This window comes from Mus musculus, chromosome 1, assembly GCF_000001635.26.
Source record: "Mus musculus strain C57BL/6J chromosome 1, GRCm38.p6 C57BL/6J".
Taxonomy (NCBI): Eukaryota; Metazoa; Chordata; class Mammalia; order Rodentia; family Muridae; genus Mus; species Mus musculus.
The window spans coordinates 110,071,120-110,087,756 of NC_000067.6; the positions used below are offsets into that span (position 1 = coordinate 110,071,120).

At 35.3% G+C, this 16,637-nt stretch overlaps 1 protein-coding gene across 17 annotated transcripts in view; it reads left to right on the forward strand.

Moving 5' to 3' along the window:
• Cdh7 (cadherin 7, type 2) overlaps positions 1–16,637 on the forward strand; it is a 163,036-nt gene that overhangs the window by 88,883 nt on the left and 57,516 nt on the right. For 16 of the 17 annotated variants that reach the window (XM_017320693.2, XM_006529608.3, XM_006529600.3 and 13 more), the window contains one exon: positions 13,801–14,054. In XM_017320693.2, the coding sequence (XP_017176182.1) occupies positions 13,801–14,054 (254 nt within the window). Of the gene's footprint in view, positions 1–8,655; positions 10,775–13,800; positions 14,055–16,637 lie in introns of those variants that run through there. The other variant, XM_011248008.3, reaches the window with a different exon arrangement.

Genomic DNA, 16,637 nt, shown 5'->3' on the forward strand with positions numbered 1-16,637 from the left:
GCAATCTTTCCTTTATTGTACTTCAATTTTCCTTTTATTATTACTATTATTTTTACTAGGTATTTTCTTCATTTGCATTCCCAATGCTATCCCAAAAGTCCCCCATACCCTTCTCCCCTCCCCTACCCACCCACTCCCACTTCTCAGCTGGAATTAAATTTGAAATTTTTAGTTTATAAAATGTATTATTACTAGGCTGTAATAGAGTAGAAAAATGTGCATTTTCAAATTCCATTTCCTATAAAAGATAAGTAGCTGCAGTCTCTGCTCCATAAATGGCTGGTTTATCATTCATATTGTCACATTGTCCAGAAGATATACTCACGCTCCGCTAGCATGATTATGCTCTGCAAGCTCTACAATCTTGTTATATCTATACCTAAAAAGGGGGCTGAAGAAAGTACAAAGTGTAGAGCATATTTGTAGAATTTTTAGTACTTATGCCTTCCTCTCTCTGCTGAGAGGAAGAACTAGATAGTACCAGCTTGTTTTGTTTTGTTTTGTTTTTGTTTGTTTTTAATTTTTATGAGATATTTTCTTTATTTACATTTCAAATGTTATTTCCTTTCCTCATTTTCCCTGCGAAAACACCCTATCCTACCCCCTTCCCCTGCTCACCAACCCACCCACTCTCATTTCCGGATCCTGGCATTCACTGACACCGGGACATCAAGCCTTCATAGGATAAAAGGCCTCTCCTCCCATTGATGTCCAAGCCATCCTGTGGTACATATGTGGTTGAAGCCATGGGTTTCTCCATGTGTACTCCTTGGTTGGTGGTTTAGTCCCTGAGAGATCTGGGCTACTGGTTGGTTCATATTGTTGTTCTTCCTATGGGTCTGCAATGCCTTTCAGCTCCTTGGGTGTTTTCTCTAGTTCCTTCATTGGGGATAGTGCACTCAATCCAATGGGTGGCTGAGAGCATCCACCTCTGTATTTGTCAGGTACTGGCAAAATGTCTCAGGAGACCGCTATATCAGGCTTCTGTCTGCTTGTACTTCTTGGCATCCTCAATAGTGTCTGAGTTTGGTAACTCTCTATGGGATGGATCTCCACATGGGACAGTCTCTGGATGGCCTTTCCTTCAGTCTCTGCTTCACACTTTGTCTCTGTATCTCCTCTCATTGGTATTTTGTTTCCCCTTCTAAGAAGGACTCAATTATCCATGCTTTAGTCTTTCTTCTTCTTGAGTTTCATGTGGTTTATGACTTGTATCTTGGATAATCTAGGCTTCTGGGCTTCCACTTATTAGTGAGTACATACCATGTGTGTTCTTTTGTGAGTGAGTTATCTCAGATAGCACTTGTTCTTTTAACCTTCAGATCCTCTGCACAAAACTGTTATATCTAGAGTTAGTTCCCTGTGTGGAAGTGTCTGTTACCAATTACATGAAGTAAATTCATTATTTACTATATTATTTCTTAGATGATGACTGAGGTTACGTGTAAAACACATGCAAATTCAGGCTCATTTTTCCTCTCATTAAATTTTTTCCTTCATGGATTTTATTCAATTAGTTCACTGTCTGAAGAGCTGAAGAACTATTCTCATGTTTACTAAAAATGTTTCTCTCTCTCTTTCTCTCTCCCTCTCTAACTCTCCTCTCTCTCTCTCCAAGATATGATTAAAGTATAATGCAAGCACTCTAATTGTCTATATGAATGTATTTCAAACAATGTAAGGGACTTCACATGTATACATGCATTATAACAAAACCCCCATCAATATATGCTTGTGAACATATTCATATAAGCTGCTTATCACAGTATCGACTTATTAAATGTTGATTAATCAATACTAGATATAGGTTTCAGGTATTATAAAAATAAGAAATCAGCAGTCTTTGGTGAAAGTTGATAGTGATCTGATGCTAGGACAAGATCATCATGGTAACAAAGCACAGGGATGCTTCACTTAAATTTGCTTTCTTCCTGGATTTTAATAATTGCCAACAGCATGATTTCAGAGTGTGTACTGGCTGGTTTGGGTGTCAACTTGACACAGGCTGGAGTGATCACAGAAAAAGGAGCTTCAGCTGTGGAAATGCCTCCACAAGATCCAGCTGTAAGACTTTTTCTCAATTAGTGATCAAGAGGTAGGGCCCCTTGTGGGTGGGACCATCTCTGGGCTGGTAGTCTTGGGTTCTGAGCAAGCCAGGGAAAGCAAGCCAGTAAAGAACATCTTTCCATGCCCTCTGCATCAGCTCCTGCTTTCTGACCTGCTTGAATTCCAGTCCCGTCTTCCTTGGTGATGAACATGTGTAAGCTGAATAAACCCTTTCCTCCCTAATTTGTTTCTTGGTCATGATGTTTTGTCCAGGAATAGAAACCTTGACTAAGACAGAGTGTTTGTGACTGGTTTGTATGTTTGTGTGTGTGTGTGTGTGTGTGTGTAGGAAACAGAGACAGAGAGAGATAGACAGAGACAGAAAGACTGAGATAGAGAAAGAGCAATAGGGGAAAGAGAGAAATAGAGACAAAATAGAGAAACAGAAACATTTTCTAGGGAGGAAGTCATAAAATTTATATGGCTAAATAAGTCATAAAATGTAAATATTTCCTTTTTATTTTGATTTTTGACATGACATGCTATTTTCTAAGTTCCTTTTAATGGCCAATTTTAATAAAGTTATTTTAGTCATAGATTCCACAGTATTTAGTCATTATATTATGTGCACAAAGGTGAAAAGGAACTTTTAAAAGCAACTCATGTGGTTCATGTCTGAATATTTGTTTTTTTTCTATTGAAATTGTGACATACAATCCATTCATACACTTAGAACATGATTTATTTGACACACTTTTTATATACAGGTAAACATTTCTAGGTCATGAGTAAGGTTTATGTTCAAGAGCATAAAGCAGAATACATGTTTGAAGGGATGAATTGTATCTGCATAAATGCAATACACTTACTATGTGATTTAGGACACTAACAAAGTGTGTATGTGTGCTGAGGATACAAAGACTTTGACATTGATTGGTAAAACTTAAAACAAACAAACAAACATGGTTCACAGGTCAGACAAATACACAGAGAAGGCAAATAGTTTTATTCTTACAGAATGAAAAACTTCCTCATTGTCTGGGTGAGAAAAGAGATGCATCAGCAGCCACTTACTGGGAAGTGTGTGAGTTTTGCTTCTATGTTGCAGACTAGTGCCTAGACATAATACAAAAGAGGCTGGGCATATGCATCCATTAGATAGCCATTTTCCTTGACTTGTGCCAGGGAACCTAAGAACAGATATTATAAGGCCTCTTGACATTCGTGACCTAAGAGAAAACACTGCTTCACCCCCAACTCATTATTCTGCTCATAACTGAAAGGTCCAGATTCCTTAAATATATCTTGGCTTTGATGTAATTACTTTCTTCCCTGCCCTGCTTTCTTCTTCCTCATAGTCCCTCTATCCCACCCCAACCCAGCTGTTACTCTGCATTTTTCTTGGACATCATTGTGGGTTTTACCAGAGGCCAACAACAATTAAATGTAGTGACCAAGCAGTAATACTTCTGAAATCATGGGAAATTAAATCTTTCCTTACTTAGATTTTTTTCTGGAGTATTTTCTTACAGTAACATAAAACTTACTCATACACTGTTTTATCTTTTGTTTGGCTGGTATTTGTTTTTGTTTGCTTGTTTTATTGAAAACAGATTTTTACCATCCAACCTATCTATTTATGGTTCCCCATTTCCAGCTCCTCTTTAATCTATGGAAATTGGAAGCTTTCTCCTCTGGAACCTCTAGAAAGGAAGGAAACACAGCCCTGGCATCAAAACAACTACATGACAGTTTTATTTTTTAATGACATGAAGTTTCTTGATATTTATTGTCATATCTTTAAGAGATTAATGAAAAAGACAAAGTGGGACATTTCTCTGATTGAAAACCAACCTAGATGACAAAAATATAAAAGAGAAGGAAAAACATTCACTAAAATCTTTTTAGGATGAGCCAAGTATTTTATATTCAGATTAAATTAACATATATCATAAGTATACACAGGTGAAAGGAGGTATCATTTTGTCTCTCTTAGGTCATCAGAGACTGTTTCTATATCAATTTTATAGCCTAATTTCTACCTCTTTTCTTTCTTTTTCTACCATATAAGGGTCTCTCTCTCTCTCTCTCTCTCTCTCTCTCTCTCTCTCTCTCTCTCTCTCTCTCTTTCTCTCTCTCTCTCTCCCTGCCCTGTTTGTGTGTGCGCGTGGGGGGGGGTGTTGTTGTTCTGCCACTGGGCATGGCCCTTGGGGGAGGTAGAATGGAGTGTGTGTGTGTGTGTGGGGGGGGGGGGGCTTGACTACTCTTATTCCACGCCACTGCCTGGGTGGGTTCTAGGCTCTAGGGAAGCACCAATACAGCATTCCAGGGGTGGGAAAGCAGTCTTAGGTGTGGGGTTCTCAGGATCTTGGACATCCAAGTGCTGCTGGGAGTCAAGAAAGAGCAGAGAACAGAGTTGGGGCACGAGGACTGGGGACAGCATCTAGCTTATAGTCAAGGATCAAGTAGAGTTCTGTCTTGTTCTGGCCAGGAATTGTCCTTTGCTTTATGGTGGCAGGTTTGGTGGCGGTTGTGGCTAGGAACACAAAGAGAGCTTCTATGGAAGATTAGACTACTGCTCTGTAGGTGAAGGACTTGATGGAAAGAGACATTCCATAGTTCCAAACAGATTACCTTCATCGTGGAAAATGGATGTGTAAATCATATCCCACTTCTTAGAGTGGGCCTGAACTTAAATAGCTTATGTAGGGAGAAATGTCTGAGAAGGGAAGATAATTGGCCAAGCCCTCTGGAGCTCTATGTACCTCATTAGCATGGAAAAGTCTGCTTTGGGCCTACATGACTATAGGTCACCTCTCTTTTATATGATAATCATAGTATGTTTTCCAAGTCAAGAGTCTGGCAGGGAGCTGGGAGTCACCAAAGCCACAGGTATGTGCCCATTGAGTCTCAGCGGCTCAACCTTCTCTACTTTACGACAGTTCCTAGCATGTTTTTGTGTACCACAACTCCTTCCTTTTGCTTTTTCATGTGACTGTATCATTTGTAATAAAAAATTTGGGGTAGGGTGGAGTTATCAAAACAAAACACAAAACAGTCTGGATGATTAGCATATTATAAGCCAGAAGGGTAATGAGGGGTGGGTGCATTAAGACAAGAGATTATTGAACCAATTGTTTGATGTGTTGTACAGTTTGTTAGGGCATTAACACCAGTTTTAAACATTTGATTAATAAATATACATATCATGTTTTCCTTACTATCATGTACATTTCCCCAAGTTAGGTAGTCATGTGACCTTGGCAAGCAAGTTCTCTCTCTCTCTCTCTCTCTCTCTCTCTCTCTCTCTCTCTCTCTCTGTGTGTGTGTGTGTGTGTGTGTGTGTGTGTGTGTGTGTGTGTGTATAGGGTTGTTGTTCTGCACTGGGCATGGCCCTTTGGGGAGCTGGAAGGTACCACGTCTGTTCTCTGTGGGTCTCAGATGTCATCTGTGGATCTCACTGTGTTTGCCTTAGGAGTCTTCAGTCAAATAAGGCAGCTTTATTGTCCTAGGTAGGTCCTAGGTGATTTTGGTCAGTCTCATTTGAATTTGTGGCAGCGACACTGTCCTTTTCTTTTGTAGAGACAAACCTGTTGGGTAATCACAACAGTGGAACAAAACCCCAGCAGTGGGATTTTCTGCATGGGGTGGGTAGTATGTAGTAAGCCTGTAATAGGTTGCATGGGAACACATTCTATAAAACCAAGAATGTTTGAGGAATTTAGTCTGGAATAGGCAGTAACATTTTGTCTGTAAAAGGAAAGTAGTTGTTAATTAAGGATTAAATAATGGTTATCAGCATAGTTGGTTTGATCTGTGGGAGTAGATTAAATGACTTCTGAACCTTAAAAGTATGGCTGTCTCCTAGAGGCCCTGTCAGAGCCTTACAAAGGCAGATGTTCACAGCCAACCATTAGACTGAGCATGGGGTCCTCAATAGAGAAGATAGGGAAGTAGTAGCACTATCTACAAGCAGCAGGCAGAGAGAGAGAGAAAGAGAGAGAGAGAGAGAGACTAACATGTGCTTATGATACCTCAAAGCCCATTCCTAGTGACACTCCCTCTCCAACAGGCAAACCTCATAAACTTTTTATTCTTTCTCAAAGAGTTCCAACTGGGGACCAAGCATGCAATTATATGAACATATCGTGTTCATTCTCTTTCAAACCATCGCAGATAGTAACTTTCGTGTGAGTTCACATAAGAATATGAAACACAATAAGCATTGACATTGAAAGAAAAGTAAAATGGAGACATTATGTGTTGAATCCATTTGAAGTCTGTTAAGTTAGAGATTGCTATCTCAACACTAAAATATATATGGAAATAAGACTAACCTTTTTGACATTATAAATTAAGTTTCTGATATTAATAACTATATTTTTATTTATAATTTAAATTATAAATTTAAAGGAATTACTTGTAATAGTTTGTATATACTGGTAAGTATGTTTGCATAATGTGAATGTTGATAATGTGTATTCATGTGGTCTTGATAATCATAGAATTAGAGCATATTTTTAATGTTAATATTATGAATTAAAGGACTATAAAATTCATTCAGACACCCATTATGATTTTGGTTTTGTTGTTGTTTGATTTTGTTCATTTTTTATTAATTTTTTTTTTAAATTATTTAAATCCTGGTTGTGCTCCTCTCCTCTGGTCCCAGCTTTACCTTCACAAATCCTTAGACACTTGGCTCAGTCTTTGCCTCTTAAATTTCATTTTTATATACTTCACATAAGTCATTATAAAATATCAAAATAATACCATAATCTATTCTCTATACATTATTGTCATTATCTTCAACAAATAAATAACTTCTAATTCTTAACCTGGTATAGAGTTAATGATTCAAAAAATCTCAAGACAAACCCTCAGTTTTCTAACATTTCTTGTAGGTGTCACAAAAACAAAACAAACAAACAAACAAACAAACAAACAAACAAAAACAATAAAAACCACTGTACAAATTTACCAGACAAAGTAGACTTCAACTCCAGGACCATTGTTGTAAGAGATAAAAAAAAAAAAAAATCATACTTTATTCAACTGAAGTCTGAATTCAGGTTTAGTAATGCAAACAGATTTTTTTGGGGGTGTGTGTAACTGAATTTTAAAATGAGGCACCATGGCTCATTCGAGTTTGCCAATTGTCTTTCCTGTGTCTTTATGGCAACAGAGATATTAAACTGAGTATAAGACCCTTGAAAACTAGTCACTAACTCCTCCATTGACTAAAGGGAGAGGTCTTCTCATCTCTTTGGTTACATTTCATTGTGTTGAATTAAGTGTTAAAAAGATATAATCTTGTGTTTTAAGTAATGAACAGAAGTTTTCAAAGGTTTTTAAATCTCCAAGGAACAGAGAAACAATTTTCATGGTAAGTTTTCTAAAGAAAATGATTTTAGGAAAATGAAGCCAAAAGAAGACTGTCTAAATTTACCACAGCTGAAGAGAACATTAAGACCTTCTTGGTCACAACCCAGGGACAAAACAAAATGACAGCACTGCATGCAGTTCTGCATAATGAATAGGTTCTGTGTGGCTTGTAGAAGCAACTGGGAAAAGAGCTTAATCAGTACATAAAATGTACAGAATTTTTTTTTTGCAGTCATGTCTTCTCTGTGGTGGTAGATTAATTGAAGATTCTGAACAGTCAATTTATTTGGAGTAAGATTATCTTTAAAGCAGAGTTGTAGTACAGGCTATTTTGTCTGTTAATATTGTCTTTTTTTTTTTTACAGTCATTTACTTACAAGAAATAAGTTTAATAAGCATAGCAAGAAAAAGGAATGTTGGAATACATATATTATATCTGATATAAAACAGATCAAGTCAGAGTGGAATGCTTTTAACAATTTATTTTATATTTATGTGTCTATCTGTGCCCTGTGCAGTATCTGCCAGAAGAAAATGTCAGATTCCTTGGAATCTGAGTTATGGGTGTTTATAAACTGCCTGATTGGAGTGGTTTTATTTTAATACAAAAGAGATGTATACAGAAATCCTGTATGATATAACATAAAAGTAATGGGTGGGGACCCCACTTGCCCACAAGTCCATAGAAATGTTGTCTCTTAAATATGGATATTTGTAACTTTCTTTAGATCTCTGAACTATATAGTACTCGCATCTCTTCAAAGTAGTGCATATTCCCTATTAAACTGTTATAATAAAAATAACACAGTGTATTGTTTAAACAATTAAAAAAAATCTACTCATTTTGCAATTGACACCTGGCCAGTCCTATGTCAAGGCAAAATCAATCCCCGTAGAAAGCATTCTTCCTAACACTGAGAAGGGTCTTCTCAGTGCGCCTTCACCTTTCAGGTAGAGCAAAAAGACTATGGAGACTCTTTCTTAGAGGCAGTTTGAGTATCGGCTGTCCTCTCAGGACCCCCATCAAAGCTCATTGTTCAGTGTTACAGGGATGGTTAAAATATTGACAGCATGAAGGAGCATAGATAACCAACCCTTAATGCTATTATTCTGCCATTTACTTAAATACCTTTTAAAAATTATTTTTATTTATTTATTTATTTATTTATTTATTTATTTATTTATTTTACAGTTCAGCCATTGCCCCCTCCAAGTCACCCCTCTCACAGTTCCTCAAAATGGAATCTTGAAAATGACTGAGGTTCAAAGCATATATTGTTGTTACTGGTTCAATTCCTAGTAAGCTTGTTGGACTGCTCATACCTATCTGTAATTTCAGCTTCAGAGAATATGATGTTCTCTTCTAACCTCCTTAGATAACTGCATTAAAGTGCACATACCTTCACTCTCATACACATGCATTCACATAATTTCAAAAGTACTCAAATGCATGTTAAAGAATTAAATGAAGAAAATTACTTGGCCAGGAATGTTTCTTGATATAAAGGTTTATTATTTTTTTATGCAATAAGGTTACAGTAATATCCATAAAGAAGACCATGATACAATTCACAGAACACATGAAGCTCAAAAATAAGGAAGACCAAAGTGTGGGTGTTTCAGTCTTTCCTAGAAGGGGGAACAAAATACTCACAGAAGGAGATATGAGACAAATTGTAAAGCAGAGACTGAAGGAAAGGCCATTCAGAGACTGCCTCACATGGAGATGCATTCAGTATAAGGTTACGAAACCCAGACACTATTGTGGATGCCAAGAAGTGCATACTGACAGGAGCCTGATATAGCTGCCTCCTGAGAGGCTGTGCCAGAGCATGACCAATACAGATGAGGATGCTCTCAGCCAACCATTGGACTGAGCATGGGGTTCCCAATGGAGGAGTTAGGGAAAGGACTGAAGGAGCTGAAGGTGTTTGCAACCCCATAGAAAGAACAACAATATGAACCACCCATAACCCCCCGAGCTCTCAGGGACTAAACCACCAACCAAGGAGTACACATGGAGGGACCCATGGCACCAGCCACATATGTAGCCTTGTTGGACATCAATGGGAGGAGAGGCCCTTGGTACTGTGAAGACTTGATACCCCAATGCCCAGTGTAGGGGAATGCGACAGAGGGGATATGGGAGTGGATATAACATTTGAAATGTAAATACACAAATTATCCAATAAAAAAAGATTTTAAAAAAGAAGATAACAGTTTCTAAAACACTTCCCATGAATCTAAAAAATATGAAGTTACATGGGAAAGGGAAAACAAAAGGTACATGTGCACTTTCCATGGAAAATAGTCCATCTTAATTGCAGTGAAAGGTGTTGAAAGAAGAGTGAGCAGTTGATCTAAAAAGATATGTCTGGCCTTTGTGGACTGCCTTGATTTTTTTATTCAGTGGAACTTTTATTTATTATATGTGTGTTTCATAAAATTCATGGGCTACAATATTTTCTGATTTTAAGTTAATGGAAAATGTGGATTCCCAGGGATACAAAGAAATGACTCAGAATTACATGTTTATCTGTGTAGAATCACCAATGCACGACTATGCCCCTTCCTTCACATACGGAAGAGAACATGCGGCTTATAATGTCTGATGTTTACCATCTGGCTAGTTGCAGGAAATTGACAGACCCTGGCCTTAGATATAATCATCCATGCTAATAGTAAATTTAAAAAGTCTCTTTTGCAGCCAGTGAGCCAATTTTAGTAAACCAGCTGTTTTTGCCTCTGCTTATAACTCTGGCATCAGAATCCTTGACACGTGACTAATCAGCACCTATAATTCTCAGGGTAACTTTATGGCTTTACTAATTTTGTTCTTTATAATACAGATACTTGCATGCCTCATTAGTCTTACTTATTATTATATATTCAAAGTATCAGTGTGATGCTGATTTGTTGTGCAACTTCCAGTCTTATGAGATTTGAGATTCATACTCCATACTTGTGTTTTTCTTTCTTATTCTGGGCTGTCTTAACAGTATCATTAGCATTGTGTAAAAGATTTTTCTGGTAAAAAAAAAAATTAACACTTTAAAAATGCATTTCATGTATCTCAATAATTAGGAAGAAAAAAGTTAATTAAATGAATTAAATGTCAGTTTTAAAATGTGTTCAAATAGTGAATACATGGCAGACAGACAAGCTCTGCAACTATTTTTTTAATGTAGCATGTCCTCAAATATTGGTTTATAATATACATTTTTGATTATTATATTTTCATCATGCTCTATAAAGATTATTTCTTGAGTGTTACTGTTTTTATATGAATTTATAACACCCAGATTCTGTATCTCATGTGCTGCCTTCCAAACATATTTAAATTGTAAGTAATATAAAATAATTATATTTATATTTGTAGTAAATTTTAAATTATTATTTGTAGGTGAGACAAAATTTAATGTGAACAGTACCTTTTGGTACTGTTGAATGTATTTGACTAAATATCTTAAAGGTAGATTGTAGTTTGCATTGGTTTGCAAAGAGATACCAAATAGAATCTTAACCTGCCCTGTTTAATATAGACATAATGTTTGATGAAAGCTTTTATTTAATGTTTTGACATTTATATAAGTAACGTGAGACTAAAACAAAGTTATATACAAAGATTTTTATAGTCTTTCAAGGTCTGTAAACACTTTCTGGTGAATACAGATTGTCTACTTGTTCTCAGCACTCCCACTAACAAGCATTGAATTGTAGGTTCAGGCCCAGTAAAATTTCACAACCACTGTGGAAATTCTAAGTGAGGAATTGTGTCAAAATTACCCGAAAGACCTCTTAAAAAATGCATACCTGCACATATTCATCATTAAATTGATGCCTCATCAAATAAGCTGGACATTTTGGAGTCTTAGACTCTACATCTTCTTAGAGTATAGACACATAAGCAACACAAGGAACTTACTCAGTAGCTAAGAATGCATCCAGTGCAGGCATGGGATCCCCACAGTTAATTTAAAGGTGGAAAGAAACAAATAAATCCATAGGATTGTCCCCTCACCTCCACATGTACACCCTCGTGTTTGGAAGCACACATATTGTGTATACAAAATACAATAATAATAAAAATATAAACACAAATTTTTCTCATTAAAGGACTATAGAATTTCTAACAAGATGATGTCTGTGTCACTGCTTTTTCTGAGTCTCAGCATTTTTTTTTAGAAAACCTCATATAATTTACAGTTTTAATTCTCCTTCTGGAGCTATTTACAAAGTTTGTTTTGTTTGTGATCAAGAAGTATACATCAAAAATACATATCATTTCTTTCACTGTTTCCCACTTGGGCTATCTGCATCATCTGTGTCAAAGGTATAGGTAAATTTTAGGTTGTTTGTGCTCAAGATCAGTGCTTTAATTTTGTAGTATTGCTAAAATTCAGTTAAAATTTACTTTCAAAACTCAAAGAGAAATGAGTGTTGGAGAATAAAAGCATGGACCTAATTGATTGTAACAAACTAGTAGTGGATGCTCACAGTCAGCTATTGGATGGAGCACAGGGCCCCAATGGAGGAACTAGAGAAAGTATCCAAGGAGCTAAAGAGATCTGCAACCCTGTAGGTGCAACAACATTATGAACTATCCAGTACCCCGGAGCTCTTGACTCTAGCTGCATATGTATCAAAAGATGGCCTAATCTGCCATCACTGGAAAGAGAGGCCCATTGGACACACAAACTTTATATGCCCCAGTACAGGGGAATGCCAGGGCCAAAAAATGGGAATGGGTGGGTAGGGAAGTGGCGGGGGAGGGTATGGGGGACTTTTGGGATAGCATTCTAAATTGAGGAAAATACGTAATAATAATAATAATAATAATAATAATAATAATAATAATATACCTGATAAATACAGAAATATCAAGCAACAACAACAACAAAAAAAAGAATGTTGCTAAGATTTGTCTAGGTTAGGTATTGAAACAAATTTTGTGTATCAGTTTTCCTTTCTATTAGCCAAAATAGAGCAGCATAATCTAATTATATAATAAATATTGCATGCACATATATCTGTGTATATATATATATATATATATATATATATATATATATATATATATATATTTGTTTACAAGTGCTGGTACTTTTATGTTAAGTATAATATATACTGCATGTACTACATAGTATTGCATATATCACATATACTATATAAATTTTAGATATTATATGATATAGAGAATATAGTATTTTATATATACAACATATGTCAATATATTTTGTACTATATAAATTGTTATAAATACATTTTACTTGATTCCAAACCCTTTTGGAGATGGCTTGGAATATCTGCAAACCCACACTAATGCCCACATATGCCTGTAGGCACAGTACATAAATTTATATTTCAACTGCCACTATTATATTTTCAATGTATTTCTTGTTAAATGTTTATATTAAGTAAAATGTTCTTTGGAATTAGCCATATTCCTATCATGTTCTTTATTACTTTATAATCTTTTTTGTTTTGAATCATTAAATGTAGAGAATTTGGGGACCTTTTTCAGTGATGTAATTGAGAACAGAAGCTCTGAGTAGCTGTCTCTCTCTACATGTTATCGTTCCAAGCATGCACTATATATATATATATATATATATATATATGACACAGATGGTGTTTTAGTGCAATATTTATTTTTTTATAATCTTTTGAAGCTTCCAGTGACTGCCTTTGAACAGATTTTTAACATCATTAGTCCTCTTGGAAAATCACAAACAAATTTAATAGGCTTAAATACAAGTATCAGTCACCTAATTAGAGAGCATTTAGGTTTAGCAATAGAATGTCAAGGAAAGCATAAACTGTGGGTGCCTTATAGTAAAGAATAAGCTATAGTATGAGTCTGAGCACCATAAACATATTTCTACTGACTACATCTACATTTTGAGCACCCGGGAACTCAGAACATGAGCATAGCCTCCTAAACCATTGAACTTTAATCAATGAGAGCCTGAGTGAAGAAAGGAGTTTTCTTCCCATATAATCTATATTACTGAATAGATATATTATATGATTCAAGAATATTATACTGATGCCCAGTTGGATAATACTTTTAAATCATAGCATTCTTCTTAATAAACTTGTAAAGACTGTGTCTGTCTGAACAACGTATAACAGTAGAATGGACTATATTAACTCAAAAGCACGTAACCAGTGTCTGAGCTGGAAAACGAGCAAGGACTCTGATTGACATAAATGCTTATTGTTTTTGAATGCTGATTGTGCAGTTTCATGACAGAGTCTCCTCTATGGTTATTCATTATGGTTTTCACTTATGAATATAAGTGAAAAGACTGTGCTTTGCTGACTATCTAATTGGTAATTTAATTTCCTTAATAACTTTCTTTACAGGAACTCGATTTTGAAGCCAAAACGAGTTATACACTGCGCATAGAAGCTGCAAATCGAGATGCTGATCCCCGGTTTCTGAGCTTGGGTCCATTCAGTGACACAACAACGGTTAAGATAATTGTGGAAGATGTGGATGAGCCCCCTGTTTTTTCTTCACCCTTGTATCCCATGGAGGTGTCAGAAGCGACACAGGTGGGGCATATCATTGGCACTGTAGCAGCTCATGACCCAGATTCTTCCAACAGCCCTGTGAGGTAACGGTTTGTTGTTCCCCCTTCCTATGATTCTCATCAGTATTTTTGTGTTCACAGTCATCATTCTGTATAATGGCCTTCTATGATTTGCAACAAATCAAGGGCTTCTTTCTTCCTATGCAAAGCCTCAGTCTAAGACTTTTAAGAGGAACAGAGCCACACAGCATCTTTACAAATTCAGTTTAGGGATGAATTAATTAAATTAAGAATTAATGTAATAAATAATTTTCAAATCAGTCTCTGTGAGCAGCATGTGCTTATTAACTTCACTAGTTGTAGCAGTAAATACGAAAAATACCTTATCTATGTTTGAAGACACTTTAAATTACCATTCTTTCAACAAAACTAGACTCATTTTTTATTAAATAATCTCCTTTAATATAATACATTTGTGATATGTGAGCATTTCAAACTACCTACACTAGCCTATCTGATATCAGCTGTTATGTTTGTATGAATGCAATGAATAATTCAAGTAGTTTGGAAGAGCAGAGTAGGTAAAATATATTTGAGAAAGTATTTGTGTTCTATAATTTGAATTTGTAACACATTGCCTCATACAGTAGTTAGTCTATTCTATTTTATTTATTGATTGATTGATTAATTGATTGCTAAAACATCTTTACAACAATCATCCTAAAGAGAAGGGGTTCATTTTAGCTCACAGTTCTAGGCTACAGTCCATCATTAGAGTGGATACAAAAGGTAGCTGGCCATGTCATATTGATAGTGAAACATAAAAAGAGAATTAATGCATATGAATACATAAATATAACCTGTTGAGTTTATTTAGCATTTTTCATATGTACACTAATTTGGGTTGACTGTATATAAGTAGATAGTCTGTCAGGTGGCTTATTCTTGGGTAAGACTGATTTTTCTCTTTTAGTAGCCAGTAAATGCCTATAGGTCTTCATCTAGGGGTGTAATCTTATGAAATTTCCTCAAGTTGTAGAGTGTGGCTAAGAAAAGTTTCTCCATTTTTACATACTCAGGAGCTTGTGTTATACAAATACATACCTTCACCAGTAATAGTCACAGTAAGCATAAACCAGTTACTGATTATAATGTTGCTTCTACTTAAATTATTTAAATTAATAAGAGGTGCCATAAGTTTTTCTAGTATGTGGAAGTATATAAAGGGATAAAAGCATACTAACATTTACCATTATTTATGGCCTCAATGAAAGGAAGCATTCAAAGACGTATATAGAGACCATTGGTATTTGTTATCTTATTTCATTTTATTCGTTCATTTGCATATAATATTGTTGATGTTTTTCTGAGTAACAATTTCATTTTTAATAATACTGTACATGAAAAGAGACAATGAAAATTCTATATGCTATAATTTAAGGAAAAGGAAGGACAGATAGGGTGAATTATATAGTCACTCATATTAGGGAAATTGAAGTATGAACTTCAGATCTCAGAAAGAAATAACCAGGCCAAAGGCTGAATTCCAAGCTATGTAGTCAAGATATCATGACTTTTACTAGTACAAAATCATGTCTACTGTTCCCTGTTCACCTTGTTTTTCTTTCCTGAAAAGTAAAGAAAATGAGTTGGAAGCTAAGGAAAAGCTTACATTATTTTCTCACAGTGAGATAGGCTTGTCTCAAGTAATTTAAAATGATTAATTTCTCTTTGTATGTATCATATTATCTGCTTGATTTGAGTCTAATACTGTTATGTTTGAAATATTTCATTATTTTAAACTACTTTATTAATATTAACACTAATATTTGTGGCACACATCTTTTCCTTTCTAATTTTATATATTCCTCTTCCCAATCCATTTATGATGCTCTTTTAAATTTCCATAGTTTGTCTTATTGTCTGTATTTACTCTCATGCAATCTATAAAAACTGGGTCTCTTCCCAGCAGTGTTTGTTGAATGGTCTACATTATGTCATGTGACTTCCTATATTGCTGTGTAAACCAGTAATGGGGAACAAATGGTATGATATGCGCTTTAGTTTATGTTTTCCTTTTGTTAATGATAAATAGAAATGACCAATAATAACAAATGTTATCATTATGTATTATCTTTGTTATGTTTTCATAACAATTTAATGTCAGAAAAGTCAGTTAAAATTCATATTTTATAAGCAATCACATGGACTATTTTTAAAGATTTGTTTTTCTGTTTGTTTATGTGTGTGTCTGAATATGTGTATATATGCAGATGTTTGTGGAGTGTGGAAGAGAGTGTGAAACTTGAATTACAGACAATTATGATGGACTTGACATAAATGCTTGGAACCAAATGTGGTTCTTCAGAAGGAGAGTGTGTGTTAGTAACTACTAAGCCAGCTCTACCCCTGCCATGTTGTCTATTAATCATAAAGCTTATTTTGAACATATATATATCCCAATAAATGGCAAGCATTTTATGATGGCTTTGTAGAAGTCAGCATCTATTTTCATTAAGAGATCATTAAACTTTCATATTTCAAATCCTCTCTCAACATGGACCTACACATGATAAACAACAGTGTTCTGAGGAAGCAGAAAACAAGAATTTCCAGATGGTAATAGAATATGACGAGTCTTTATAATTGTGATCTTGCTTCTATGAC